The 27,536-nt window shown below is 57.8% G+C and overlaps 1 protein-coding gene across 1 annotated transcript; it reads left to right on the top strand.

Moving 5' to 3' along the window:
- Nucleotides 1–629: 629 nt before the first annotated feature.
- On the top strand, nt 630–27,494 carry Pip5k1c (phosphatidylinositol-4-phosphate 5-kinase type 1 gamma). Its single transcript, XM_032907262.1, has 19 exons — nt 630–802; nt 12,897–12,928; nt 13,407–13,499; nt 13,886–14,016; nt 14,524–14,641; nt 15,576–15,728; nt 17,253–17,552; nt 19,280–19,485; nt 20,133–20,216; nt 20,435–20,483; nt 20,924–21,008; nt 21,327–21,488; nt 21,823–21,961; nt 22,081–22,113; nt 22,444–22,545; nt 23,352–23,478; nt 24,260–24,337; nt 25,693–25,782; nt 26,157–27,494. The coding sequence occupies exons 1-19, from the start codon at nt 709–711 to the stop codon at nt 26,157–26,159; spliced, it is 2,079 nt and encodes a 692-aa protein (XP_032763153.1). The 5' UTR covers nt 630–708; the 3' UTR covers nt 26,160–27,494.
- The last annotated feature ends 42 nt before the right edge of the window (nt 27,495–27,536 follow it).

Here is a 27,536-nt window from a genome sequence, read left to right as displayed (position 1 = left end):
TGGGATTAAAATTGTGAGCCATCACCGCCCGGTTGTGGGGGATTTTTTTTTTTTGTTTTTGTTTTGTTTTGTTTTTTCGTTTGTTTTTTAAGAAAGGGTCCCACTATATAGCACTGGCTAGGCTGGAACTTGCTATGTAGACCAGGCTAGCCTTATCTCTAGCCTATAGATTTGCTGCCTCTGCCTTCTGTGTAGTGTCCACCTAGGGTGATCCTGAGCCTCATGTCTAGGCTCTGCCCTTAATATCAGATTGGCTGTAGTAGACTCTAAGCCCCGCCCCATCACATCTCAGTCCCCTGAAGGCGCTCCTACCTCTCGTTTGTTTGAGCTGCTCTGTTCATCCGTCTATGGACGCTTGGAGGCGCTAGTGAGTCGTACTTCACCTTAGCCCCACCCCTGTTCCCTAATTGGTCAGGTTCCTCCCTTTGCTGAAGCCCCTCCCTCCACCCCCATACTGCACGTGAACACAAGTCCTTCCCGCACCGTTCGCTCGAGGGCGCTCGCCACTCTCCTGACTGGGTGCCGCCCTAAGTCCGGTCCTTATATCCGATTGGTTAAGAGCTTCGCGTTGACTCCAGGCTCCGCCCAGACCCCGCCCCCTCCCTCCGCCCTATAGTGCGGGCGGCGCTTGTTGTTCAGCGGCGGCGGCCGAGCTCGGGTGCATCCTCGGGCCCGCCGCCGCCGCCGCTGCCGCCGGAGCGCGCGGCCATGGAGCTAGAGGTGCCGGACGAGGCAGAGAGCGCCGAAGCAGGGGCCGTGACAGCGGAGGCGGCCTGGTCTGCGGAGAGTGGGGCGGCGGCAGGTAAATGCGACCCCCGCGTCGCTGCGATGGGTTCACCCCTCTCCCCCGCCGTGCTGCGTGGGCTCGCCCGCCCGCTTCGCGCTGCGATGCGGCCAGCCGGGTTGATCCATTCTCACGCGCGGCGCGGGGATGCTCGCGCTCTCCCATTGCATGAGCGGGGGAGGGGTCATCTGCGCTCGGGCCGAGGAGACTGCACCGCCCCGCCCGGGGATGCGGGGCTCGCAGCGCTCGGCCCATTTTAGGGTCCTTGGGTGACACGATGGATCCGCAGGCGGGCGTGGGTGCGGCTCTTTATCCTGGCAGCCTGTGCACCCAGCGAACCTCTTTTAGATGCATGCGGTAGCGATGAAGCAGTCCTCTGGTTTGGAGGTAGTAGAGGGGACCCGTTTTCGGGCATTCTCTTGCTGTAGGGGTTAGAGACAAGCGAGTCATATATGCCCCTTTGAGTGTGTGGCGAGTGGCTTCTCCACAGTGTGGGGGATGCTGGAGCACCCTCATTCTAATTGGGGGACTCCACTGCGGACCCTGCCTGGCAAGGAAGAGCGAGTATGTCCTCCATGCGACCCCCTTGGCTGGGCTGTCAATCTTGCAACTGTCACCTTCTGGTCCCTCCCTGCTGCATACCACTGATCACCTATTTGTGGGCCTCAATTTACCTCTCTCTAAAATGGGGGCTGGGGAAGAATAAAGAAATGATGTTGAGGTGCCTTCTCTGTCCCGGCTGGGTGAGCAGATGTCCCGTCCCATCAGTCCCCCAAACTCCCAGACCCTTCTCCCTGGACCCTGCCTGCCATGCTACAGTAGCCTGTGGGGCAACCCCGCTTCCTAGTGTCCCCTTCCCTGACTCGAGCAGTGTCTCTGGGCTTGCATTCTGTAGGCAGGGCTGTCGGTATGCACAGCCGAGAGAGCACAGAATGCTCCCTTCTCCATCGAGGTCATCAGAACTTTCTGGATTCACAGAACTCTAGGCTCCCTTCAGCAGTACTCCATGGCTGGCAGCTGCCGTTAGGTCTCTGTGGACTCACATAGGCTTCCAAGGTTCTCCCTAACTGTCCTCATGGAAGACAGGGAGGGGAGGAGGAGCCAGGGATCTAGTGGTCCCCAAACCCAGGTGGTCAGATTCGTTCTCTATGCTATTGGGAACCCAGTGGTAGCTAATCTGCTTCTTGTCGCCAGCTACCTGCCCTTCTGTGCTGCTGTCACCTGGTGTCCCATGCCATTATGGAGAAATTATACAGGGGACAGCAGGGCCCTTAGTGGCCATAAACCTGATAGCGCCAGGCACTCAGTTCCCAAACATTGTCCCTGTATATGGAATCTTGTTCATCACTGGGGAGATGTGGGGGGCGGTGTTTAACAAGCTAGCTGGAGCAGACAGGATCTGTCACGGATCTCTAGACAAACCTGTGTCTGACCCCCAGGGGCTGTCCCTCCCGGAAGTTCCTTTTCCTGCCTAGAGTCCTGTTAGTCATCCACATAGAATCCCATCGCTGCTGTGAGACCCACCCTTCAGTGTGGCTCCCTGATGTGCCCCTACCTGTAAACCGGGGAAGCCACCTGGGTCTCCTCTGACCTTGGGTTGAAGCACCAGAGTCCTGGCTGCCTTAAAGGAGTCAGTTGCGTTTATTTACCACCAACTGCATCTGTGCCTCCACGTGAATAGGGGGGGTGTCCAGTGTCAGTATCCCCAGCCACGTGGGGGGCTGGAGGTCAAAGGCAAGAAGAGCAAGACCTACCCTGCTTCCTAGAAGACCTCCGCTCTGGGTGTCTGTCTCCCTGCAGACCTGGCAGCAGCAGCCTGTTATCTGCTCTGGTGATTTCCATCTATCTGATGGGAAGGAAACCTATCTGTGTGGCGTTTAGAATCCAGTTACGTTTAGTCTTCTTACTCCACAGGCCTGGCCCAAAAACCGCCTGGGCTCTGGTAAAGTGTTCCTAAGCTTCGCCGCTCCCAACCTGCCACTGCCTCCTCCCCCATCTGAATTGGTGGCGAATTATGTCAGCATTGCTTCTAAAATCACCCCAGAGCCTGCCCACGTCTCCTCCACCCCGTGCCTCTGCTGGTCCAGCGTCCTTCGTTTTCCTTCCACCGACTCTCCGGTTCCATAAGGAGCCCGTTAGAAACTGGCTCCAGGCCCTCCCTCTGCCCACACCGCTGCCCCACCCTCTCCTCCCTGTCTGCTCCTCAGTTCTCCATGCCAGCCACAGGAGCCTCTATGTTCCTGCATGGTTCAGCACCAGGGCGCGAGGGGGGGGGCATTCAACAGGTGTGTGGGGACTGTCAAGGTGTGCCAGGTGGCAAATGCCACAGACCAGTAGGAAGTAGTGACCTTGATGTCAGGGTCAGAGCTGTTGACCTTAGAGACAAAAGGTTCAGTCAGTCTTGCCCTAGGTGTTATCCTGAGATCATGCATTTGGGTGACTGCTGCCTCTGGGTCCCCAGTGGAGAGAGGGTCTGGAGCCCTTCCTTGATTTAGACTGCCGGGGTCAAGAACAAGGTAATGTAGGGACTCACTGGTTGCAGCCCCCCTGCTAGGTTTTGTCAATAAAGTTTTATCAGCACATGGGAGTGTTTGCCTATTCAGAGAGCTAGCCTAGGGTATATGAGTCCCTGGGCTCTGCCTTGTCATCCCAGCACTAGGGAGGTGGGGGCCTGAATGTCAAAAGAATCAGGAATCGAAGGTTAGCCTTGGCCGTGTGCTCGAAGGAGTCAGTCCTCTCCTCCCTGTAGGTCCTAGGGATGGAATTCAGCTGCTCAGGCTTGACAGCAAGCTCCTCACTCACTGAGCCATTTTGCTGGTCCAGTGTTGACCTTTCTTGAGCTTCTACTGTGCCTGGTGAGCCAGATGGCCGGGGGCTAGCCTGGAGCTCTTGCTTATGGAGGGTCTGGGACCCGGCCTGCTCAGAGCCCTGAGCTCTCTGCGCTCATGTGTATGTGCTGCAGGTTTGGGGACCCTTGATGTGACAGCCTGGGTGCAGTTAAGGCCACATCGGCCTTGGTCATGGGATGCTATGTCCCTTGAAAATGAGTGTGGAGAGCTGGGCGAGGGGGCTGCTGCTGGGTCCTGACTGTTCCGTTACTACACTGAGTGTCATCCCTGTCCCTGCTCTCATGCAGGTGGAGGCCCACCACGAGATTATGCTGAGCTGGGAATTAGCTCAGAGCCGTAGCCGCAGCCTCGCAGGCCGACATGCACAGTGCAGCGGGGCCGGGCTGGGCAGACCCTTCGCTGTCACAGGTCTCCAGGGGCCCTGACTCCCAGCACTGGCAGCCGCTCATGTGCCTGTCTTTGTCAGGGTGTGGGGGAGCGGGCTTCGGGGAGCAGATAATCCCCAGCCTACAGGGATTGTGCTGGGCGGAGGTGCACAGGCGCACTGAGCACGTTTGGATTGAGTCACTAGCCCTCTGAGGGTGCCGGAGTCCAGGGGTTCACCACCACTCTTCTGGTGACTACTGACTGTCAGCAGATTTTACTTTTTCTGTTGTCGAGCGTGTCCGTCCGACTGATAACAGCTTCCTGGTTGACATCGGAGACAGCAGTTTTCCAGTTTCTTAATCTTCTGTCTTCCTTTTATTTTCGTTGTTGTCCTATGAAGCCCAGGCTGTCCTCAAACTCGCTGTTTAGTGTAGGATGATCTGAGACTACCAGTTCTCTTTCCTTTACCTCCTGAGTGCTGGGGTGACAGGTGTGGAGGTGCCCGGTGCACGAGATGTTGAGGAAGAAGCCCAGATCCTGATGCATGCTGGGAGAATGCCCTGTCCACTGAGCCTCAGCGCAGCCCCCCTTTTTACCTGTTTTCTGAGCAGAGATGGGGTAGAGAGTGTTGAAGCCAGGTTGGGGGCACAAGAAAAATAACCAGGAATTCTGTGCGGTGGGCACTGTGCCTCTGGGGGATCCAACTTCTGGGGGTCACGCATGTATCCTGGTGGGGCACAGCAGGGCCCTCTCTCTGCCTGAGACGTTGGTGGGAGTTGGTGGGATCACCTTGCCTGACAGACAGACATTCAGCTCTTTGAGACAAGACTCTCTCCCCTCTCCACCACTGGTACTGCACAGTGTCCGGCTACTTGGGGACCTGTGGTGGCCTGGTTGTCCTGCCTGGCCTGGCTTCCTGTTTACTTCTCGGAGCTGACCAACAGGGAAACACAAAGTTTGTCTTGCGTGATGGGTCAGAGGGACAGTCACCCTGGAAAACAAGGGCGGTGGGGTCCCAGTATCTACCTGGGGGCCCCCCCCACCCCGCTGCCCTGCCAATGTTTGCCTGCTCTGCTGGTCTCCAGCAGCTCCTGAGGGCCTGCGGTGTGTGTGGCTGCCCCCCTGTTTCAACCACCGCCACCTCGTGACTTCCTCTCCTCTCTGTTCCAAAGAGGTGACGGGTGTTCCCAGGACAGGGCGGGCTGAGGGGAGGAAGTGCTACCCAGCCCTGCACAGAGCCTCAGCCTGCCTAGTCGGGGGGCTGCACATGGTTGTCCCTGGGTCACTGCCCGCCTGCCTGCCCGCCTGCCTGCCGCAGTAAACATGCTGGAGAAAGAGGCTGCCGGCTTCACTCACCCTCTCTGAAGTCTAGGCGGACTTCACACCCCAGGCTGCCGTGCCCCCGCCATCTGTCCATCACACTGCAGCCAGCATCGTGCTGCCGTCCCGTCTCCTCTGCCTTTATGTGGGCTCTGGGCACTGGACATGGGTCCTCAGGCCTGTGCACCTTCCCCTGCAGGCCTTAGTCATGCTGAACTCACTCCAGTCTCATTCCAGAACCTTCCATCAGCCCACCCGTTTCTCAGCACCTCCTGGCACCCACGGGTCCACTTCCTGTCTGGGAGCCCAGAGGGTATGGCCTTTTTGTCCTGGTCACTCACTGAGCCCCATGTCCTTCAGGTCCCTCCACAGGATGGGGTATAAGAGCCTCACTCCTTTTAATGGTTGAGTAGTACTCCAACGTGGGGACAAGACGCCCTGGTGTGCTGGCAGTTCCCCCATGGACAGAAGTCCATGTTTCCTTGGTGTTGGCTGTTTTTGGAAAGTCCCACAGGGACTGTGCACAGGGTTTGGGTGGATTGGGCTTTTCACTTCCCCTCGTGGCTGCCTAAGGGTGGACTCGCTGAGTCACAGAGAAACCGTGTGTCCGACTGAAGACAAGCCAGGCTTGCCCACAGCCACCGGATACTTCTCCCTCCCTGCCGGCTGCAGGTGGCTTCCTGTGACTAGCTTCACTGACATTAGTGGTTGTTTTTAATTCTTAATATCGTCTATGCATGTGTCTTACACGTTTATGGGTGCTCCCCCGAGGGTGGCGAGGTCAGTGGTCAACTTGCAAGAATCACTTTTCTCTTTCTACCATCTGGTCCTTGGGTTTGAACTCAGGCCATCCATCCCCTCACCCACTGAGCTTGCTCTCAGGTTCATGTTGCCTCTTTTCTGAGCACAGCCGCAGTAGGCATAAAGGAAGCCTCTCGTTGGGGCTGTTTCATTGTTTGTGTGTGTGCATGCGTGCATGTCCACATAGGTTTGTGGTCACCACGGTGCCAGTATATGGTGTGCAGATGCCTTGTTGCTAGTCACAGTGTGGATGCTGGGCATTGAACGCAGGCCCTCTGGAAGAGCAGCCAGTGCCTTAACTATTGAGCCATCTCCCCAACCCATCATTGTGACTATTCCTTCTCTTTATACTTTAGACATGGTCTCCTCAGGTAACTCAGGCTGGTCTCTAACTCCCAATCCTCCTGTCTCAGTCTCCTGAGAGCCAGGATGACAGAGGACGGCGCCACTCCTATGGAGTAGGGAGTCCAGGAGAAAGTGTGCTGGCTGAGCTGTGCCTTAAATGGCCTCAAAGTCAGCGTCCTGTAAGGGCAGGGCCATCCCCTCTGAGTGTCTCTGAGGTGAGCCGGTCAGCCCTGAGGTGGCTAAGTCCTGCATGGTTCGTGCTGCAGAGAGGTTTAGAGGATAAGCAGGCAGACTATACAGCCCCAGGAGAAGGGGCTGGGCAGGGAGGTTCCTGTTGGTCCGCTGTCCCTGAGCAATAGCAGCCACAGCACAGAGGTGTCGGTGGCAGAGCCAGGAGTAGAACCAGCTGTGCAAAGATACCATAGACAGGCATGCTGACTTGGGACAACAATGGGGACAGTACGTGTGCGGCGTCAGGCACCTGGGATGGCCCATTCAGATGTAGGTTCTGCCTAAGCCAGAATGGAACACCCTGGCGGAAGGAACCCTGTCCCCAAGGACCTAACTGATTATCAGAAAGCAAGGACCTCTGGGGAATGGGCGGATGTGGATTGGGAGTCTCAGCACCGCAGGCAACAGTGGACCTTGGTCCTGTCCCTTCCACAGCCCATCCTGTAATCCAGGCTGTGGTCTGGCCTTCAGCCTCACAGCACCCAGCTCCCAGTCCACCACTGTTCTTGAGAAAATTAATTTAGGGTCCTTATCCCCTTCCCCCAGTCTCCGGGTAGTGTCTCGAGATTTCAGGGGGCAGGCATCTGTGCATGCTCAGTGGGTGAGCCCCTGTTTCAACATCCTCCTGTTACCCACACAGCACAGGAGGCACCATCTTGCTCTGTAGCCCAGGCTGGCCTGAAACTTGTCATCCCCTGCCTCAGATTCTCGGATGCTGAGAGGACGGTTGTGAGGCACCGTGGCTGAATTCTTCATTTCTGCCTGCCTGAGCTGTCAGACCAAACTCGTGCACCAGGCAGTGGGGACAGGTGGGGACAGCTGCTCTCGGGGCGCATGGAGTCCAAGGGTCTAGTGTTGTTTCTGCTGTCGGCACTGTAGGATAAAGATTAACCCACAGAGAGAGGAGAAGCTACGACAGCTTCTAGGATCTAGTTTCTCTACAAGTGAGTATGCCCAGCCATGCGACATCCTGCTTACCAGGGAAAGGTGGTCACCTACAGGCACCCTGCAACTGCCTTATAAGACGAGGACTCATGTAGCCAAGGCTGACTCAAGGTCACTATGTAGCTGAGGATGGCCCTCCTTTTTTTTTTTTTGGTTCTTCTTTTTGGAGCTGGGGACCGAACCCAGGGCCTTGTGCTTCCTAGGCAAGCGCTCTACCACTGAGCTAAATCCCCAACCCCGAGGATGGCCCTCCTTAATTGTAGGAAGTAGATGGTCTCCTGATCCTCTCCTGATACCTCTCTGTGCAGGGGTGATCAGCCTACCACCTGGAGGTGTTGCTGCAGGATGGCTGTGTAGCCATGGTGACCTCTGCCTCCTCATGTCCTCCGGCTTCAGCCTCCTGGGTCCTGGGATGGTGGATATACACCACCAGGGTTGGTCCCTTCTCTTACACGAGATAGCCTTTCTCTTCCCCTTCTCCCTCTGTCTCCTCCTTCATGCCCTCCTCCTCCTCCTCCTCTACCTCCCCCTCCACCTCCATCTCCTCCTCCATCTCCTCCTCCTCCTCCATCTCCTCCATCTCCTCCTCCTCCATCTCCTCCCCCATCTCCTCCTCCATCTCCTCCTCCTCCATCCCCTCCCCATCTCCCCCTCTACCCCCTCCTTCCCCTCCTCCTCCATCTCCTCCTCCTCCATCCCCTCCCCCCATCTCCTCCTCTACCCCCTCCTTCCCCTCCTCCTCCTCCATCTCCTCCTCCTCCATCTCCTCCTCCATCTCCTCCTCATCTCTCCTCCATCTCCTCCTCCTCCTCCTCCATCTCCTCCTCCTCCTCCATCTCCTCCTCCATCTCCTCCTCCTCCTCCTCCTCCTCCTCCTCCTCCTCCTCCTCCTCCTCCATCCCCTCCTCCTCCATCTCCTCCCACTTCACCCCCTCCCCCTCCTCCCCCCCCTCCCCCCCCTCCTCCTCCATCTCCTCCCCATCTCCTCTTCCTCTCCTCCTCCCTCTCCTCCTCCATCTCCTCCCCATCCTCCTCCATCTCCTCCATCTCCTCCTCCATCTCCTCCTCTTCCTCCTCCCTCCTCCATCTCCTCCTCCTCCTCATCCATCTCCTCCTCCTCCATCCCCTCCTCCATCCCCTCCTCCTCCATCTCCTCCTCCTCATCCATCTCCTCCTCCTCCATCTCCTCCTCCTCCTCCATCTCCTCCTCCTCCATCTCCTCCTCCTCCTCCTCCATCTCCTCCTCCATCTCTTCCTCCTCCATCTCCTCCTCCTCCTCCTCCTCTTCCATCTCCTCCTCCTCCTCCTCCTCCTCCATCTCCTTCTCCTCCTCCATCTCCTCCTCCTCCATCTCCTCCTCATCTCCCTCCCCTCCTCCTCCGTCCTGTCCTCCCAGTCTTCCTCTGTCTCCTCCTCCATCTCTTTTTTTGTTCTTTCTCTTTCTGCGGTTCTGAGGACGGAGACCGGGGTGTGATGCATGTTCTGCTGGTCTCTGGAATGCATGGCACCCAGTCCCTCTTCATAGCTTGTTTCTGGTGCAAGGTGTTGGAGGCCCATATGGGACCAAGTCACTCAGACAACCCTAAAGTTCCTTAAGCTGGCTGAAGCAGAAGGGTCATTAAACCTCATGCATGGGGTCTGCTGCATGCCCACGGGTGTCCACAGCTCCACAGTGGGTTGCAGGGTGGCATACACTCTCAGGAGCATGATGGTGTGGCTGGCAGCCTTCCTGACCTGTTGCTCAGGAAGATGAGCCTTCTCTCTCAGGCTTGCAGAGAGCCACTGGCCTGTCCCCCACATCTGCAGAGGTGGGGCAGGGTCCAAATGGGGGCCTGCTGCTGGGGTCATCACTTGCTGGGTCCCCAGCCTGGAGCAGATGGGAGGGGAAGTTGGTAGATGTCTGTGAGGCTTGGACACAGCGCCCTGATCCTGGCCACTCAGGCCAGGGCCTGAGCTCTGTGACAGGTGGAGTCTGCGGGTCCCATGAGGCCTGCTCTAGTGGCGATGTGCTCACCAGTGTGGACTTGTGTCTGGGTATTGGCTTTGGGATTTTGAGCTATAATTGGTAGGTTGTAGAGATCACTTATTTAAGGCATATGCACCTGTGTGGTCTTCAGATTATGCAGCCAGGGAGTCCACATAGTTCCAGAACGTTCCATCTCTCGGAGGAGGAGGCCTTCTCTGTGTAAGGCATCGGCCAGCAAGCACATGCACTCCCTTCTGTGTTCTCCAACCCTGGGCATGGCCTGTCATGGGCACTGTGAGGCTTTCCTGGCTGGGTCCTCTGTGCCAGGCCTCACTCCTGTTCTGGTCTGCGTGACGCTCTGCTGTGTGGGTCAGCAGGACAGGAATGCATTGTGGAGTGAGGGCATCAGACCATTCTTCCTTTTCTGCTCCTTGGCACAGCCGCCATGCCTCAGCCCGCTGCTGCTGCTGTGTAATGAATCTCCAGTGCAGAAGCTCCACACCACACTTGTGCATGCACCCTGCACCAGCTCCTGAGGATGTGAGCGCCATGCCTCTCCTGGGTGGCCGGAAGGGCTGGGTCCACAGGACCGTGTGCTGTCTTTAGAGGGTATCTCCTTCCCTGCCCAGGCCTCTTCTCAGAGACAGAGCAGGTCACCTGTACATGGCAGCATGAGAGCCATCAGCCACCAGGTCCTTAACAGTTGAGCAGTGTAGCCGTGGGGGGATGTTCAGCAGTGGGGCAAGCCTTGCAGGAGAGGGACACAGAGGACACAGCTGTGCCCAGGGCAGGATGGAGTAGGGAAGGGGCCTGTGTGGCTTGAGGACGCAGAGAGAAGGAAGCAGGGAGGTGGCAGGAAAAGGAAGCCTCTGTGTAACCCAGTCAGCAGGCTAGAGTGCGCTAATGGACAACTCCCTCCCCCCCCAACCCCCGTCTGCACGTCTCCTGGCCCAAGGCCTTGCTCTCTGAGGCAGTGAAGGCCAGGGCCTGTGATCTCCCCGGCCATAGTTTCTGTTTGCTGTCCATTCCAGTCTCTTTCATATTTCCTGTGCCCCAGATCTCTCTGTGTCTCTGTGTCCATGTCACTCTAGGTCACTTGCCAAGAAGTGTCTTCAGGGGATGGGCAGAGCCCACTTTACAGATGGAGTGGCCTGGGTGGTGTCCCAGGCAGTGTGCAGTTGTAGCCCATGTGACAGGTGCTTGTGGTGATGGGGACACAGCTTCCAACCTCACAGTAGAAACCGGCCTATAGGTTCATAGAATCACTCGAGGTCACACAGCCCTGGCATTGGCCTGGAGCTTAAGGGGTCATTGTATGGCCCCGTAGGTACAGTCACCACCGCTGGCCTGGGTGCTGCCGGCAGATGTGGGCTGACTGGGCCAGCGAGTGCCCTGCTTCCCCTCCTCCTGGACTATTTTTAAACGTAATTTCCTGGAAAACAGGGCTGCTCGTTCAAAAGACAGCTGGCTGGGAGGAGAGTGTCTGAGCTGCATCAGGGCCACCGAGTGCCCCTGTACCCTTCCTGACCGCATCCCCAGGGTCTGCCTTGACTCCATGTTTCAGCCAGTCAGGTCAGAGCCCCACTCTGGGGTCCATGCTTGGCTGTAGGCAGGGCAGGTGACTCAGGACCTCAGAATGTCACCTGTAGCCCTGGGAGCTGCTGCCAGCACAGCTGAAGTCTTCCTTCCCACCCCAGGGAGCCTGCGACAAGTCCTAGCTTCTGCCTCCTTCACGCAACCTTTGCCTCTCCTGTGCCTTGGCCTCAATGCCCCAGATGCAGTGTTCCACTGTAGGGGCGGATCCTGGGTTAGCTGATAGAACCTTGCAGTCGAGTGGCTCAAAGGTTACCCACCATCACCCTTACCCAGCCACCGTGGTCCCTGTTCCCTATGAGGGTCAGGATCAGTGTCCTGTGGTTGGGATGTTCCTCTATCCAGCTGTGCACTGGGAGCCTGCATCCCTTGGCTCGTAGCCCCCAGCTCCCCTGAGGAACTGGCAGTGACACGGGCCTAGGAGACAGACTCACCCTCATTGCAACACTCATCTTTCTATCCCACCAGCCCATTCCCCGCCACCATCATGTCAGCAGTGACAGGTCATGCCTCCATGGCCCACAGGGACTATAAACACTTGTCTCCTCAAGGGTCATCTCTGGGTCCCAGACACAGAACCATAGACTGTTCACTACAGAGAGGCAAAGGCAAATACCAGGTCAGCTTCTAGGACCTTCTGTGAGTCCCTGTGATCCTGTGGTCTTCGGTCTCTGGGTCACCAGCACTACAATCCACACCGTGCTGGGTTTGAAACCCACATGGACACAGTCACCTGGTCCTGTCTCTGCCTGTGATCCAGGCATCCCAGTGAACCTGGGGTGGGGATGAAATTACCCCTCCCCCTCCACCGCCACCATCCCAGGGCAGGGGAGAAAGTCACTCCCAGCCTAGAGCAGGGATGGCTCAATGGATGAGGGGCTTACTGCACAGGTGTGAGGACTGAATGCCTAGCACCCAGGTAAAAAAGCTGTTAGCCCATCACTGGGGAGACGGAGACAGGAGGATTGCTGTGGCTGACAGGCACAAGGCAGCTTAGTAATGGTAAGCCCTAGGCTCAGTGACAGACCCCGTCTTAGTCAGGGTTCCTATCCCTGCACAAACCTCAGGACCAAGAAGCAAGCTGGGGAGGAGAGGGTTTATTCAACTTACACTGCCACGTTGCTGTTCATCACCAAAGGAAGTCAGGACTGGAACTCAAGCAGGTCAGGAAGCAGGAGCTGATGCAGAGGCCATGGAGGGATGTTACTGACTGGCTTGCTTCCCCTGGCTTGCTCAGCTTGCTTTCTTATAGAACATAGGACCACCAGCCCAGGGACAGCACCACCCACCATGGGCTGGGTCCTTCCCTCTTGACCACTAATTGAGAAGATGCCTTACAGCGGGGTCTCATGGAGGCATTTCCTCAAGGGAGGCTCCTTTCTCTGTGATAACTCCAGCTTGTGTAACATTGACACACAGACCAGCCAGTATAGACCTGACTCAAAACCAAAGGCCCAGCCAGCCGTGATGGCACATGCCTTTAATCCCAGCCCTCAGGAGACAGAGGCAGGAGGACCTCTGTGAGTTCGAAGCCAGCCTGGTCTATAGAGCAAGTTCCAGGACAGCCAGGGCTGCACGGATCCTGTCTCATAAAACCAAACCAAACAAGCAAGTCAACAAGCAAGACGGAGAGCCATTGAGGAAGGGGCTGGCCTGGACCTCGGGCCTCCTTACTGAATGTGTCCTCCCTCTCCAGGTATGACCCAGAAGAAGGCTATCCTTGCAGAGGTGAGTCCCCCTGTCCCAGGCGGCTGACATGCTGCTATGTCCTGAGGCTGTGCACAGCACCTCTCTGGCCCTAAATACTGTTGAGTGTGTCGGGTAGGAAGGGCAGTCTTGGCGTGTGTATGTGGTGGTGTTGGGGTGATATCAGTATCCACACAGCAGGAGGCCAGGGCCTTAGGACACCGTCTGGGGCCTGAGGGTCCTCTGAGTCCATAGTAGGACATCTTTTCCTGGGGCCCTCAGAAGGGGAGTCCCAGGGACACCCCAGAGCCTGTGGAGCTGTGCAGAGGGAGAGCTGGTGCCCTGAGGATGGCGTGGGGATGATCTGGGCTCCTGGGAGCAGCGTGCCCCCTGGTGGCAGGTGTAGAGAACCACAGGCAGCTCGGCCCTGGTGACCGGCCCCAGCACAGCACAGCAACCTTTTGCACTTAGAGAACCTTCTGGCTTCTTTCCTAAACTGTTTTTGGTTCCTGTCTCTCAGGCCCCGCTGGTGACAGGGCAGCCAGGCCCTGGCCATGGGAAGAAGCTGGGCCATCGAGGCGTGGATGCGTCTGGAGAGACTACGTATAAGAAGGTAGCCGAGACAGGTGTGGGGGCTGGGAAGGGAGGCCCCCTGTGACCGGCCCCCAGCTCCTGCATGGATGTTGGTGTGAGGCTTGGCGAGATAGGCAGCACCGTTCAGTTTACAATTACACTTTAAAGTGTCCGCCATCAGAGATGTAACATGGTCCCTGCTGTCTAGTTCTAGGAACACTGTGTTACACCATCCCCATGAGACATGACTAACCCCCCTGAGCCCCGCACCTCAGAATTCACTTCTGTTGTGGAGCCCCTGCCGTGTGGCTGTGGAAGGGGTTGGATGGGTGCAGCTGGATATATCCCCAGGGGTGGGGGGGTGGGGGGCAGGCAGCACAGGACAGAGAGGCCTCGGGGGTCCTGATGCCACCAACCCTCCCACAGACCACCTCGTCCACCCTGAAGGGTGCCATCCAGCTGGGGATTGGGTACACGGTGGGCAACCTCAGCTCTAAGCCAGAACGCGATGTGCTCATGCAGGACTTCTATGTGGTGGAGAGCATCTTCTTTCCCAGGTAGGCCCTGGCACCACAGCGCCGCCCGCCCTTCATGGCTGGGTCTGAGTGTGCCAACTGCCACTGGCAGGACCGCCTGTGTCCTGCCTGCTAGTGTTTTAGCTGCAGGAAGGAAGGAGGAGACACACATGGTGTTTGCCCTGCTTGCATCTCCTTGGCCAAAGCTGGTCCTGCATGTGGTTCCAGGTTCTGGCCCCAAAGCCCACTCAAAAGCCGGCGCTGGGGCTTGTCTCTAAGCTCAGCATAGGGGAGGCAGAGAATTCACAGCCACACCGGCAGTCCCCTTCAGAGAATGCAGTGGGGAGGTGTCGACCTCTGACCTCCACGTGCACATGTGTGTTCGAGGAAAAGAGGGATGTTGTTAGGGTGTATCCTGAAGCCTGTCACAACATCCTCACTAAGCAGCGCTCCCAAGTTCTTTGTGGGGTTGTGCTTGGGACAGATGGGGAGAGGCACCCGAAAAAGTCACCATCCCTCACAGCTCTCCCCCTGCGTCCCCCTCTGCAGCGAAGGGAGCAACCTTACCCCCGCCCACCACTTCCAGGATTTCCGTTTCAAGACCTATGCACCTGTTGCCTTCCGCTACTTCCGGGAGCTCTTTGGCATCCGTCCGGATGATTACCTGGTAAGTGTATCCGTCAGCATCACCAAGTACCAAGCTCCCCCAGATGGAGACCATGACCCCTAGGGACACACCTCCCTGTGACCTCACATCTCCTGGGCTCCACCATGCGCCACCCAGGAGCACATACTGGGGACCAAGTCTTCGGCCATGGGGTCTGGTTTGCCCCTGCCACCGTGGGTCTCCTCATGGCAACCTGCCCTGTTGTGCTTTTTCTGCTCCTTATATACCGGACCGGCTTCTGTTGAGTTGGTCACAGTTTCCAGGAGGCTGTGGATTCATCTAGAAAGAATGGCTGGGGCTTTAGGCCTAGGGCATCTTTGGCGAAGGGGCCCTTGGGGGAAGTGAACGTGGGGCACAGGCATGGAGCAGGCATCTCTCAGTCAGTTCCCAGGAGGGCCCTGTACCTCCCAGTGGCCATGACGTGACAGCAGGGGTGCAGGAGAGAAGTGCAGCAAGTGCAGGTGTCCCCGCCTTTCACCACAGTGGGTGGAGGAAGGACAGACAGATGGCCTGGCTGGGGAATGGATGCGACATGGCTTAGACATGTGTCCCCACGCATCAGCATCCCCTCCTGGAGTGTGGGGAAGACTGATGTACAGAGATGACACGTGAATGTCAGCGGGCAAGAAGTGGGGAAGGAAACCGGCCATAGGCTGAGGGCCAGCATGCACCCAGCATGGCTGCAGGGTTGTGGCTATCACACAGAGGTTCCAGGTCTAGGTAGAAGGGTCAGAGATGTAGCCACTGTCACCCATTTGTGGAGCATCCCTCAAAGTACGTACCCGTGGCGGCTGAAGGGACGCAGGGGCCTTTTCATGGGAGAACATGCCTGAGCCCATCACACTCTGGCCGACAGTCTGTAATGCAGTACACTTACATGTTGGGGTCAGAGCAGACAGAGCCACACCCTCAAGCTCCCTGCCCTGCCCTGCAGTACTCACTCTGCAACGAGCCACTCATTGAGCTGTCCAACCCCGGTGCCAGTGGCTCCGTCTTCTACGTCACCAGCGATGACGAGTTCATCATTAAGACTGTCATGCACAAGGAGGCGGAGTTCCTGCAGAAACTGCTGCCTGGCTACTATATGGTGCGTGGTGCGGGCGGGTGGGCGGGTGGGAGCTGGGCTTCTAGAACCTTCTCAGGGGCCCCAGCATGGGGAAGCGTGCAGGAATGCCCACCTCAGTCCTCCACGCCCCTCAGGCCCACAGGAGCATCTTCTCAGGCGCATGAGGGCCAGGGATGCAGTGAGCCACAGCCATTGCACCTCTTATGAGAGGCCAGCAGAGCAGGGTCTCCTTGGCTTAACAGGGCCAGACTGCCAGTCCCAGCCGGGACGGACCAGGAGCGTTAGATGTGACCACCCTGGGTAGCTCAGCGCAGCCTTGGCTCGGTTCTCCTTTGAAGCATCACCCTTCCATTGATTGATGCCCAGGTGGGACTCCAGATGTCCTGAACTCAGGAGCCAATGTCTGGGTGCCTGGGATGGGGTGAGAATTCTGGCCTTCAGAGCACGGGGAGACTGCAGACACGAGCTTCAGCCTAGGGCAGCTCAAGGGGAGCGGTGCCTGTCCCTGGTGTGATACACTGAACAGGAAGCACAGTATAAGAGGTGATTCCTGACTTCTACATGTGTGGTGTGCCATGCAGTCATATGCATGTGTGCACAGACACACCTAAATGGCAAGGAGCAGAGTGCTAGTGAGACAGGGCGACTAGAGGCTGACATCTTTCTGCAAGCCAAAGAAACAAACAAAAGAGTGTTAATAGGAACTGGAGAGGGCTGGCGAGATGGCTCAGCGGTTAAGAGCACTGACTGCTCTTCCAGAGGTCCTGAGTTCAAATCCCAACAATCACATGGTGGCTCACAACCATCTGTAAAGAGATCCGATGCCCTCTTCTGGTGTATCTGAAGACAGCTACAGTGTACTTATATATAATAAATGAATAAATCTTTAAAAAAAAAAAAGGAACCGGAGAGGTAGCACAGTGGTTAGACTACCAGCTGCTCTCGCAGAGGACCTGGCCTCAGTTCTCAACACCCAATGTAGGCTTGTGGCTGCCCACACCCTACGTCCAAGAGATCTGATGGCCATTTCTGGCCTCTCGGCACCAGGTACACACAACATGCATAATTTACACATGTAGGCAAGCACATGCACATAAAATAAAAACAACTAGAACAGAGCCAGATAGTGGTAGTCCACATCTGAGTTCGAGGCCAGCCTGGTCTACAGAGTGAGTTCCGGGACAGCCAGGGCTACACAGAGGAACCTTAACTTCAAAAACCAAAAACCAAACAAACAAAAATCAAAAGTCAAAAAAACAATAAGATAAGAAGGTTTTGGGTGTGGTCAGGGCAGTGCCCTACGTAGAATCCCCCAGTGAGGGACTGGGGGTGTGGTCAGGGTGGGGCCCCACCTAGAATCCCCAGTGAGGGGCTGGGGGCGTGGTCAGGATAGAGCCCTGCCCTTAATCCCCCAGTGAGGGGCCGGGGCTGGGGTGTAGGTTGCAGAAGTCATCCCCTGACTCTGCTGAGATCTGAGGATCAAGCTGGACCTTGGGCGTCGGTGACAGCCACCAGATGATGACGCCTTGTACTCTCACCGTACAGAACCTCAACCAGAACCCCCGGACCTTGCTGCCCAAGTTCTATGGGCTGTACTGTGTGCAGTCCGGCGGCAAGAACATTCGAGTGGTGGTCATGAACAACGTGCTGCCCCGTGTTGTCAAGATGCACCTCAAGTTCGACCTCAAGGGCTCCACGTACAAGCGCAGGGCCAGCAAGAAGGAGAAGGAGAAGAGCCTGCCCACCTACAAGGACCTGGACTTCATGCAGGACATGCCAGAGGGGCTGCTGCTGGACTCTGACACCTTCGGCGCCCTGGTCAAGACGCTGCAGCGAGACTGCCTGGTAAGTCTCTGCCCCACTGGAGCTCAGGTGTGGAGCCAGTTCACACTGGTGAGTCCTATTGTCCCAGCACTTGGGACGCTGAGGCAGGAGGACCACTCAGACTAGGGTCAAACCTTGGGTAAGTTAACTTATCCCCGTATAGAAAATGAAGGTGGGGCTGGTGCTCTTGGTGGTTAGTGTTTAGCTGGCACAGGGCTGGCCTGGACTCTGTCCCCAGCGCCACACAAAAAGAAACAAGGAGGGGGCTAGAGAGATGGCTCAGCGGTTAAGAGCACTGACTGTTCTCCCAGAGGTCCTGAGTTCAATTCCCAGCAACCACATGGTGGCTCACAACCATCTGTAATGGGGTCTGATGTCCTCTTCTGGTGTATCTGAAGACAGCTACAGTGTCCTCATATGAATAAAATAAATCTTTTTAAAAAAAGAAAGAAAGAAACAAGGAGTTGAATGCCACAGGAAGACCAACAGGTCAACTAACCTTGACCCTTGGGGCTCTCAGAGTCTGAACCACCAACCAAAGAACATACAGGGCTGGGCCCACTCATATGTAACATGTGCGGTGTGGCCTTCATGTGGGTCCTGAGCAACTGAAACGGGGGCTACCCCAAAAACTATGGCCTGTCTGTCGGGTACGTTCCGGTAGCTGGGCTGCCTGGTCTGACCTCAGTGGGACAGGAAGCGCCTAGGCTCAAAGAGATTTGAGGTGGGGGTGGGGGGAGGTACAGAGGGCGGCTCCAACCCTCTCAGAGGAGAAGGGGAGAGTGAGATGATTGTGGGAGGGGTGACCAGGAGGGGGCAGTAAGTGGGAAATAAAGTGAACAAGTAAAAAGTAAAATTAAATTTAAAGAGAGAAAAAACAAGAAGTTAGTGGGTAAACAGAGCTCAGACAGTAGAGACCCTGTCCTCTATGAGGCGGACCCAGGACTCCATCCGGCTGCTACAGAAAACAGGTGTGAAGGGAGGCTACCTGGGCCACCTGGGTCTGCGCGATGGTCCTGAGTGACCAGGATGTGAGGATTCTGGAAGAGTCTTGGGGTACTAGGGACAGTGGAGGGGAGAGGATGCAGCCCAAAGACTAAAGGAAGGCTGTGTGTGTGTTGTGTGTGTGTGTGTGTGTGTGTGTGTGTGTGTGTGTGTGTGTGTGTGTGTGTGAGAGAGAGAGAGAGAGAGAGACAGACAGACATACAGACAGACAGACATGCCTGTCATTCTACACCTGGGAGCCTGAGGCAAGAGGATTGCCACCTTTGGGTTTCAGTCTGGATGACATAGCCCAGGATGTCCTGGAACTTGCTCTATGGACCAGGTTGAACCCAGAGACACAGTTCTGCTTGCGTCTGTCTCTCAAGTGCTGGAATTAAAGATGTGAACCAAACAAGGCCTACCTTAAATCTCTTAAGTCCCTGACTCCTGCAGAGTTGGGGGAGAGGCAGGCATCAGCAGGAACTCAGCGCCCTGTCTTCTGAGTTCACTGTCCATAGCTCCCAGCTTCCCCGTGGGACTCTTGGGTCTTCTGCCTGTCCTGAGCGTTCTGGCTTCCAGTCCTGGGAGTTACCCCTCCCACCCAGAACCAAGCAACTCCTCTTGGGCCCAGCCCTCCATCTGGGAGAGCCAGATGACACTTAGATGACACTTAGACACTTTGCCAGGGTGCTGGGCCCCTTCCGTCTGGATTGGCGCTGTACCACCTGTCCCCCTGACCCATGTCCCTGGTGTCCCTGGCACAGGTGTTGGAGAGCTTCAAGATAATGGACTACAGCCTGCTGCTGGGCGTGCACAACATCGACCAGCAGGAGCGGGAGCGCCAGGCTGAGGGCGCCCAGAGCAAGGCCGACGAGAAGCGACCAGTGGCCCAGAAGGCCCTCTACTCCACAGCCATGGAGTCCATTCAGGGCGGTGCTGCCCGCGGGGAGGCCATTGAGACAGATGACACGTGAGTGGGGCACGCTCATTGTCGGAAAGCTGCAGTGCAGTCACAAGCCCAGTACAGGGGCAGAGAAGCCGGCCAGGCGGCGTCCACTCACATCTTAGCACTTGGGTTGGAGGCAGAGGCAGGGGATCTCAAGAGTTACAGGCCAGCCAGAGCAGCGTAGTGAGACCTGTGTAAAAAAGAGGAACAGTGGCTTTGCAGCGGCCCAGCAGGAGGCCTGCTTAACCCCGGTTCATCTAGTCCACACCCCAGTGGCCCTGAAAGGGAGGGCACCACGCCCTGCAGAGTTGGGAGCGAGAGCCTCTGAGAGCTGCCAGCCACAGCTCACCTGTGAGGGACAAGGGTGAGCAGAGGCCCCGTGCAGCCTGTGCTTCCCGTGTTCCCGTGCGGAGTGAGATGAGCCCGTGGGGCTTCACCTTCAGTTTCAGGGTTTGGGGCCACTGACCTGACTGGGCCTCATGGGCAGACTTGTTGCATTAACCCCTTAGGATGTTTGAGGCAGACATGCCCTGGTGCTGTGCGTTTGTGGGCATGGAGACGTGTCCCCAGGGTACCTTCTGGCTGCCCACCTGTCTGCTCCCAATGTGGTGCTTCCCAGAGTTGTGAGCCTGGCCTTTCTGCGATCCGCTGATTCAAGCCTCTCTCCACAGGATGGGTGGGATCCCAGCCGTGAATGGGCGCGGGGAGCGCTTGCTCCTACACATCGGAATCATTGACATTCTGCAGTCCTACAGGTGCGCAAGCCACGCCCACCAGGCTAAAGTGGCCACACCTCTCCAGGCTGCTTGGCCACGCCCACCTACCCACTCTCCTTGACCCCAGCCTACCCAGCCTTCTAGGTTTCACTTCAACTCTGCTCCTGTCAGTGCAGCTCCAAGGGGTCCTCTGAGCCCTGCCTCCCAGGCTGGCATTGGGCCAGCGGGCTAACAGTCTGGGCCCCATCTGTCCCCAGGTTCATCAAGAAGCTAGAACACACCTGGAAGGCCCTCGTCCACGATGGGGTGAGTGCCATTCATTCATTGCACCCCTTGGCCTGGCACTGAGCAGGATGGGCAGGGGACATAGTGTGTCCTGCAGCTCAGCCTGTGGCCTGGTGTCCATGTGAGTGCTGGGAAGGGTCTCGCCGTGTGCTGAGCTGCTGGGCTCCTCAGTGAGTCACTCCAGCGTCCAAGACTGCCCACAGAACAGAGAAGCTCTCCAAAGGGTTCTCAGGATGGTCCTGGCAGAATGCGCGCTAAGGTTAGGGGGGGAGGCAAAAGGGCAGCACACCGGTCATCCAACCACTCAAGGGGCTAAGGCAGGAGAATGCTGGGTTTGAGGTCAGTCAGCCTTGGCTACATAGTGACCATGTGTCAGCAAACAAGCCAAAAGCGGGTGCATGTGTGCATCATGTACTCGTCCCTACCCTGCCCGTGACCTCATCCTTGCCCCACTTTCCTAGGATACCGTCTCAGTCCACCGGCCCAGCTTCTATGCCGAGCGCTTCTTCAAGTTCATGAGCAGCACGGTCTTCCGGAAGAGTTCCTGTGAGCCACCACCTGTGGGAGGGGGACAGGGCCAGCCAGCGAGTCCCCAACTGGGGTTGGGGGAAGAGTGAGATCGGCCAGGAGAGCTCCAGTGAGCTCTGAGCCCTGGGCCCTGAGGGACCACACGTCACCAGTTCCCATAGGACACTGGGAGGGGCAAGCAGGCAAGGCTGCACCCAGCCTCCTGTGCAGCCCTAAAAGGTGGAACACAGGACATAGACAGTGAAGGAGGAAGGAGGGCTGCTGCCAGAAAGCAATGGAGTTGGAGAGCATCCCAGCACTGACCCCTGGCCCCTTCCCTTCTCCCCGACTCTGCAGCCCTCAAGTCCTCTCCATCTAAGAAAGGGCGTGGCGCCCTGCTCGCAGTCAAGCCCCTGGGGCCCACCGCCGCCTTCTCAGCCAGCCAGATCCCCAGTGAGAGAGAGGATGTGCAGTACGACCTGCGGGGAGCCCGAAGCTACCCCACGCTGGAGGATGAAGGTGACCTGCCACCTGGGCTCGGGGCACCCAGGAAACCAGCCCTCGGAGGAACGCCCTGGGCACACGGGCTGGGGCATGGCATGCATGGCTGCAGAGGTCACGGGGCAGCCTGAGCCCAGGAGGTGGTGGGAGGTGAGGAGGGAGCACACCAGCAGGAAGGAATGGCCGCAGGTCCTGTGGGCTGTCCGTGGTCCAGGTTTCTGACACTAACACGGCTGACCAGAGTGGATGGGGTGGCTGATAGGCCGGGGCAGAAGGCCAGCTCCTGAGGTGGAGCTGAGTGGGAGGGGAGATGGGCTGCAGCTATACAGGCTCCTGCTTGCTGCTCCCACAGGCCGGCCTGACCTCCTGCCCTGCACCCCACCGTCCTTTGAGGAAGCCACCACAGCCTCCATCGCCACCACCCTGTCATCCACCTCCCTCTCCATCCCAGAGCGGTCCCCTTCAGACACATCAGAGCAGCCCCGGTACAGGTGGGCAGGGTTTGGGTCGGCGGAGCAGTGTGGAGCTGGTGCCCGGAGCAGACGGGCACAGCCCCGTGTCACCACACCTCCGACAGCAGGTACCCATCTCCTCTGTACTTCTCCCACAGGCGGCGCACGCAGTCTTCAGGCCAGGATGGCCGGTGAGCCCCTTCTTTCCCCATGGCCCCACCCACCCTTAAAAGGCAGCAACATTTGGCACTGAGCTCCAGGCTTCGCCCCACAGACACTCAGGCCTGGCCGGCTTCCAGAACCTTCCAACCCTCCTGCATCTCAGTTCCAGACCCCAGCTCCCCAGCGTGGTCCTCTGGCCACAGGGCCACCTGCTTGTTCTGCGAATGCTCTCCAGGCCTCAGCAGGGCCCAGCGGCTGCCCCCGCCTGGGACCACCGCAGGCTAGGACTCCCCGGGAACCAGGAATTGCATGCAGCTCTGGGGTCGGGGAGGAAACTGAGGTTGGGCCGTCCTCTGCAGGCCCCAGGAGGAGCCGCATGCGGAAGACCCGCAGAAGATAACTGTGCAGGTGGAGCCAGTGTGTGGTGTGGGGGTTGTCGTCCCCAAGGAGCAGGGTGCAGGGTGAGTGTGCTCCCTACTCAGGGGTACTGATGCTGCAGTCACCCTAGAACAGAAACCCGCCCACCCGCTCTTAACACGGAGGGGACACCAGGCCGAGCTGTCACCCCAGCACTGAGGCAGGACAGCGTCTCAGGGTTTCTCTTACTGTGATAAGTGTCATGACCATAATTTAGGAAGGGAAGGATTTATTTCCACTGATAGCTCTCAGGTCACCTCCATCACTAAGGGAAGTCAGGACTGAAACTGACTGAGGCCATGGGAGGTACTTTCTCATATACTCAGGCCTGGCTGCAGGGTGGCCCTGCCCAGAGTGGGCGGGTCCTTCCACACCAATCAATAGAGAAAGTGCCCCACTGCCTGGGTGTGGTGGTGCACACTTCTTCATCCTAGCATTCAGCAGGCAGAGGCAGGGGGACCTCTGAATTTGAGGCCAGCCTGGTGTACAGAGCGAGTTCCGGGACAGCTGGGCTATGTTGAGAGACCCTGTTTCAAAATAAATGTAAAAGTTATCAGTAAAAGAAGAAAGAAAATGCCGTGTAGACCCATGTGCAGGACACTGTGACAGGGGCAGACTCATGTGCAGGACAGTGGGGTTGGGGGGGCATTTTCTTCGATCACCATTCCCTCTTCAGGGATGACTGTTTGGTGTCCAGTTGAGAGAACTGAGCAGCACAGATAGCCGTGGGTTGAGACCTGTCTCCACATAGTGTCCCCTGAGCTAGAGAGCTGGTAGTTCCAGTTAGGGTTGGGAGGGTGGGCTGTGCACAGAACCATCCCTGACCCCATCACTGTCCGTGTGTCTCCAGAGTGGAGGTTCCCCCATCTGGGGCATCGGCAGCAGCCACGGTGGAAGTAGACGCTGCCAGCCAGGCCTCAGAGCCCGCCAGCCAGGCCTCTGATGAGGAAGACGCGCCTTCCACAGACATCTATTTTGTAAGTTCCCCCAAAGGCTCCCGAGGCTGCGGACAGTCACAGCCGCTTCTGTCTCTGCTGTGATCACTCTGGGCGGCAGGCCATGGCTCCTCTTGTCCATGGGGAGACCTGAGCAAAGACTGAGGCCCTGTGTCTCTGTCAAGCTGGGAACCCATGAGAAAGCTTCATCCTTGTGCGGGAGGTGATACTTATGGTAGTGGGGCCTGGGGACCCGGTGAGTGACAGCAGGAGGACTCCATGTCGCCTGCTCTGTAAGGTGGGACGTGCCCCTTTGTGGACAAGGCTAGTACAGCCCAGACCTTGCAGATCTGAGACCATCCTGACTGACCCTGTGGTCGTGGGCCCATAAGCAGGTCAGAGCAGCAGCACCCCCTGTGGGTCAGCTGGCACTAGTGTCATCTCTTGACCCTGGTGCTGAAACCTCATCTGGGGTCTAGGGTTGTCCTCTCCCACCTGGGGCCCTCACTGCTCCCTACTAACTCACCCGCTGTCCCTGAGCTGCTCCAGGGAGGCCGGCGTTCCCACCTGGTCAGACACACTGTCAGCCATGTTGGGGCCATGTGTGCTGCTGGTTTGGGCCTGGGAGTGCCCGGAGCTGTGTCCCGTATTAGGTTCTGGCCTTATGGGGTCCCTAGGCCCCGACCCAGCCAAACATCCTGCTTCAGTCGCCTGTGCCTGCTAGTCCTACTCAGCTGCCCACCTGCATCCCCTGCCTGGTTCCCGCTTCATCCTCTACCCTCTCCTCTCTTCCTTCCTCCCGCCCGGCCCACTGTGTGGCCAGTTCGCCCACGGGAGATACTGGCTTTTCTCTCCCCGTCGTCGCCAACTGCGGGCCGTGACACCAAGCCACACAGGCGCTGTAAGTGACCACAGTCTGCCACTCGTGGAGATTGGGCTCCAGAACACAGCACCCCACACCCCTTCTCTCAGGTGACCAAGGGGAATCACAGCTGTAGTGTAGGTCAGCTGAGCCCCACCTAGACCAGAGACACGCTGTGACCCGAGCACCACTCCCTCTCAACTACTCATCTGTGTCCAGGTCTGCAAGACCCCACCCTACTCATGTCACAGGCGTGGGCACTCCGTGACCCTCCAGCCTTTAGTGTTGCTGAGCCTTGTGCTGCAGGGACCACTGAGTCAAGATCTGCCCTTCCCTCCATTGCATACTTCACAGGAGAGAAACTGAGGCTCAGGCCACACAAAGGAACCCACAAGGAAACAGGGTTCAGAAGAACCCATCCTCATAGTCCGTCACTTGTCAAGTGACCTCCCAGGACACATGACTGGACTGTAGTGCACCTCGTAGCCGGGCCTGTTACCTCCATTTCAACAATAAGTACGAGGCTCAGAGAGGCTGGGTGACCTTCCCAGAGCTGCACAGCCCTGGAGGTAGCAGGATGTCTGTCACCCCAGCATTAAGAGGTGGAAGCAGGATCTGCAATTTCATTGAGCCAGGGATGGCTAAGTTAGGGGTGCAAGGCTAACCTCTGCAGGGTAGACTGTTGGGCTCCTTGCAGGAGGTAGACCATGGGCATCTATCTCACTGGCCTCTGGGTAGGGGGGGTGTTACCACCCCCACCCCACCCATACACTCTTGATCTATCTGCTCAGCACTGTGAACTTTGTTGTCTGAGGCCCTTCAGTGCCCCACTCCCAGGCCTGTGCTCCTTGCCACTGGGAAGCCCTGAAGAAGGCAGGGTGACAGCCCAAGACCGGCTCTCTGGGGTTCTGGGCCTGGGGGAGTCTGATGAGGCTCAGCTTGGATGGAACTCATGCAGGAGCCATGTCCCTGCACTCACAGTGCTCAGCGGCCGAAGCTGCAGTGTCACGTCTGCCTGTGCTCAGCAGCAGGCTCTTGGGGCTGGCTGTCGAGGGTAGGGTAAGCCCGGGGTCAAAGCAGGGAGGGCCCCGCTCCACTACAGGCTGGACAGATGGGGACCAGGGTAGTGGGACACATGGGGCACGTGGGAAGGAAACCTCCTGGCCCGACCCCTGCCGGCCCTCTTGCTTCACTAACTGCTTCCCGCTGCTGCCGCCGCCTCCGCTGCTTCCCCAGGGCCGAGGGTTGGGGGCAGGTGCCCCTTACAGGGGAAACCGGGGTTGCGGCTGCTCCCCAGGGTTGGGGGTCCCCCTCTTTTACTTTCTGTCTCTTCCTTCTGCCTGTCTGCTCCTCGCCCCCTGCTCTTCTGCACCCCTCCTGCACGCGCTGCGCAGCCCACCGACGAGAGGAGCTGGGTGTACTCCCCGCTTCACTATAGCGCACGGCCCGCCTCCGACGGCGAGAGCGACACAGTAAGTCCCCAGGTAGGGTGGGAGGACTAGGCCGGAGCTCCTCCCTCTCCCCTGGTGACTCCCAGCCCTCCTAGCTCCTCCTCCCTTTCCTCCGGCACCTCCTCTTCCCTTTCAATCCTCACCAACTCTTGAGATTCCTCTTGCTCAGCCCCTCCTCTTCCCTTCCCCCGACTCCTCCCCCTCTACCCCTTCCTCCCCGCCTCCCTCCCCGCTTCTCTAGGCACAGGGATCTCTAGGTGTATCAGCCCTTTGGCCCAGGAAAACCAGGCCTGGCCTCAGGGCCACCTACACCTGTAGCTCTGAGGCTGCACTAGGAAGCTTAGTGGGTGGCTGGGGCCCCGCCTGGGTCCTGCCCTCCCTCACCTGCCCCTCTCTGGTCTTTGCAGTAACTTCTATGCAGTCCCCAATCTGGAGCCCAGCGTCCTTCTGCCACCCCAGCCACTTCCTGGAGGCGCTGCCCCCCACTGGGGCTCAGAGCTCAGCGACATCACCCCGATGGCCCTGGCCCGACCTTGTTCTCTCCCTCCCCACTGACGGACGCCATTGGCCAGGCCCAGCCCCAGGATAGGTCAGGCCTCCATCTGCTGCTACCTGTGCCTGTTGGGGCGGCAAGATTTGGAGTGCCCATCCTGTATTTATTTTGGGTCCACCCCTCCCCCCCCTTTTTTTGGACGGAGAGGGAGCACAGGAGTGTTTTTCTAGGAAAAAGACAAGACACAAAAAACCCAGGAAGAGGCTGCAGCCACCAGCCTTGGTGGATCAGGCTCTATGTGTCTCAGTACCCTGGGGACAGTGGCCAGGTAGCTCCAGTAAAGCCCACACACTCCAGGGCTCTCGTTATGACTGGCAGAGGAGACAGGCCCTGGAGCCGCGGCTTGCCGTCCCGGGTCTGTGTTCCTGAGTTGGGTCGCCTCAACAGAGCCCCTCCTTCACCTCAGGTTTGGGACCCAAGCAAACCAGGACTAGTCATGCCCTGTGGTCTTTCTGCATCTGTTTACTGCCACTGGAAGGATGTCCCTACGCATGTCTTGTGGCTACAATCACCTGATGCTGACTGGGAGGTTCCATATTGTCTGCCTCTCATCCCCATGAAACCCTGAGCTGGTGCTGTGGGTCCCCTCAACTCCCAGGGAAATCTCTGCCCCAAGAAGGGCACAGCCAAGCTTCAGGCTGCAGAGTGAGAGTTTGGTCCTTACCTTGGTTGAAGAGAGTAAGAAAGGGACATCACCTCAGCAAAGCCAACCATATCTACTGACCACCAGGGAGATCGCAGCAAGCAGTCTCCTCCGCTGGGCAGACCCCAGTGTGTTGGGTGCAGTCCAGCCATGCTATGCCCCTGTTTCGTGGATGCCCCACCCACGGTGTGCTGGTAGGCGGAGTCAAGCTGGAATGTTCTGAAAGCACGCAGCTACAGGACACAACCTTTGGGTCAGCTTCATGGGCCTCTTGGGTTGCACCTTCAGGGACAGGGGCTATCTGGCTTCCAAGGACTGTAGCAGCCTGTGGAGGCAGTGTGGAGCATGACACTGCCATCGTGGCCAGAAAAGGCATGGCCAGGGAGAGGACCCCTGGAGGAGGAGAGGAGAGATGGGCAGATGCCTGTCCCTGGACCTCACATCAGCCCCCTTCCTGTTGAGGAATGCACAGTGAACACACCGTGGGGAGCTGCTGCATGAGTTAACTAAGGGGTTGGGGCTTGCACACACCTGGCAGGCATGTCACACCTGGCAGGCATGTCACACCTGGCAGGCATGTCACACCTGGCA

Source organism: Rattus rattus, chromosome 1 (assembly GCF_011064425.1).
Source record: "Rattus rattus isolate New Zealand chromosome 1, Rrattus_CSIRO_v1, whole genome shotgun sequence".
Classification (NCBI taxonomy): Eukaryota; Metazoa; Chordata; class Mammalia; order Rodentia; family Muridae; genus Rattus; species Rattus rattus.
Note: the sequence above shows the minus strand (reverse complement) of the source record. Positions and strands in the feature narration are given on the sequence as shown.

Excerpts from the sequence above, each read along its gene's own strand:
- Pip5k1c (XM_032907262.1), top strand. The coding sequence starts at position 709 with ATGGAGCTAGAGGTGCCGGACGAGGCAGAGAGCGCCGAAGCAGGGGCC. Across the intron at positions 803-12,896 it reads GGAGAGTGGGGCGGCGGCAG|GTATGACCCAGAAGAAGGCT; the intron begins GTAAATGCGACC and ends CTCCCTCTCCAG. Across the intron at positions 13,500-13,885 it reads GAGAGACTACGTATAAGAAG|ACCACCTCGTCCACCCTGAA; the intron begins GTAGCCGAGACA and ends ACCCTCCCACAG.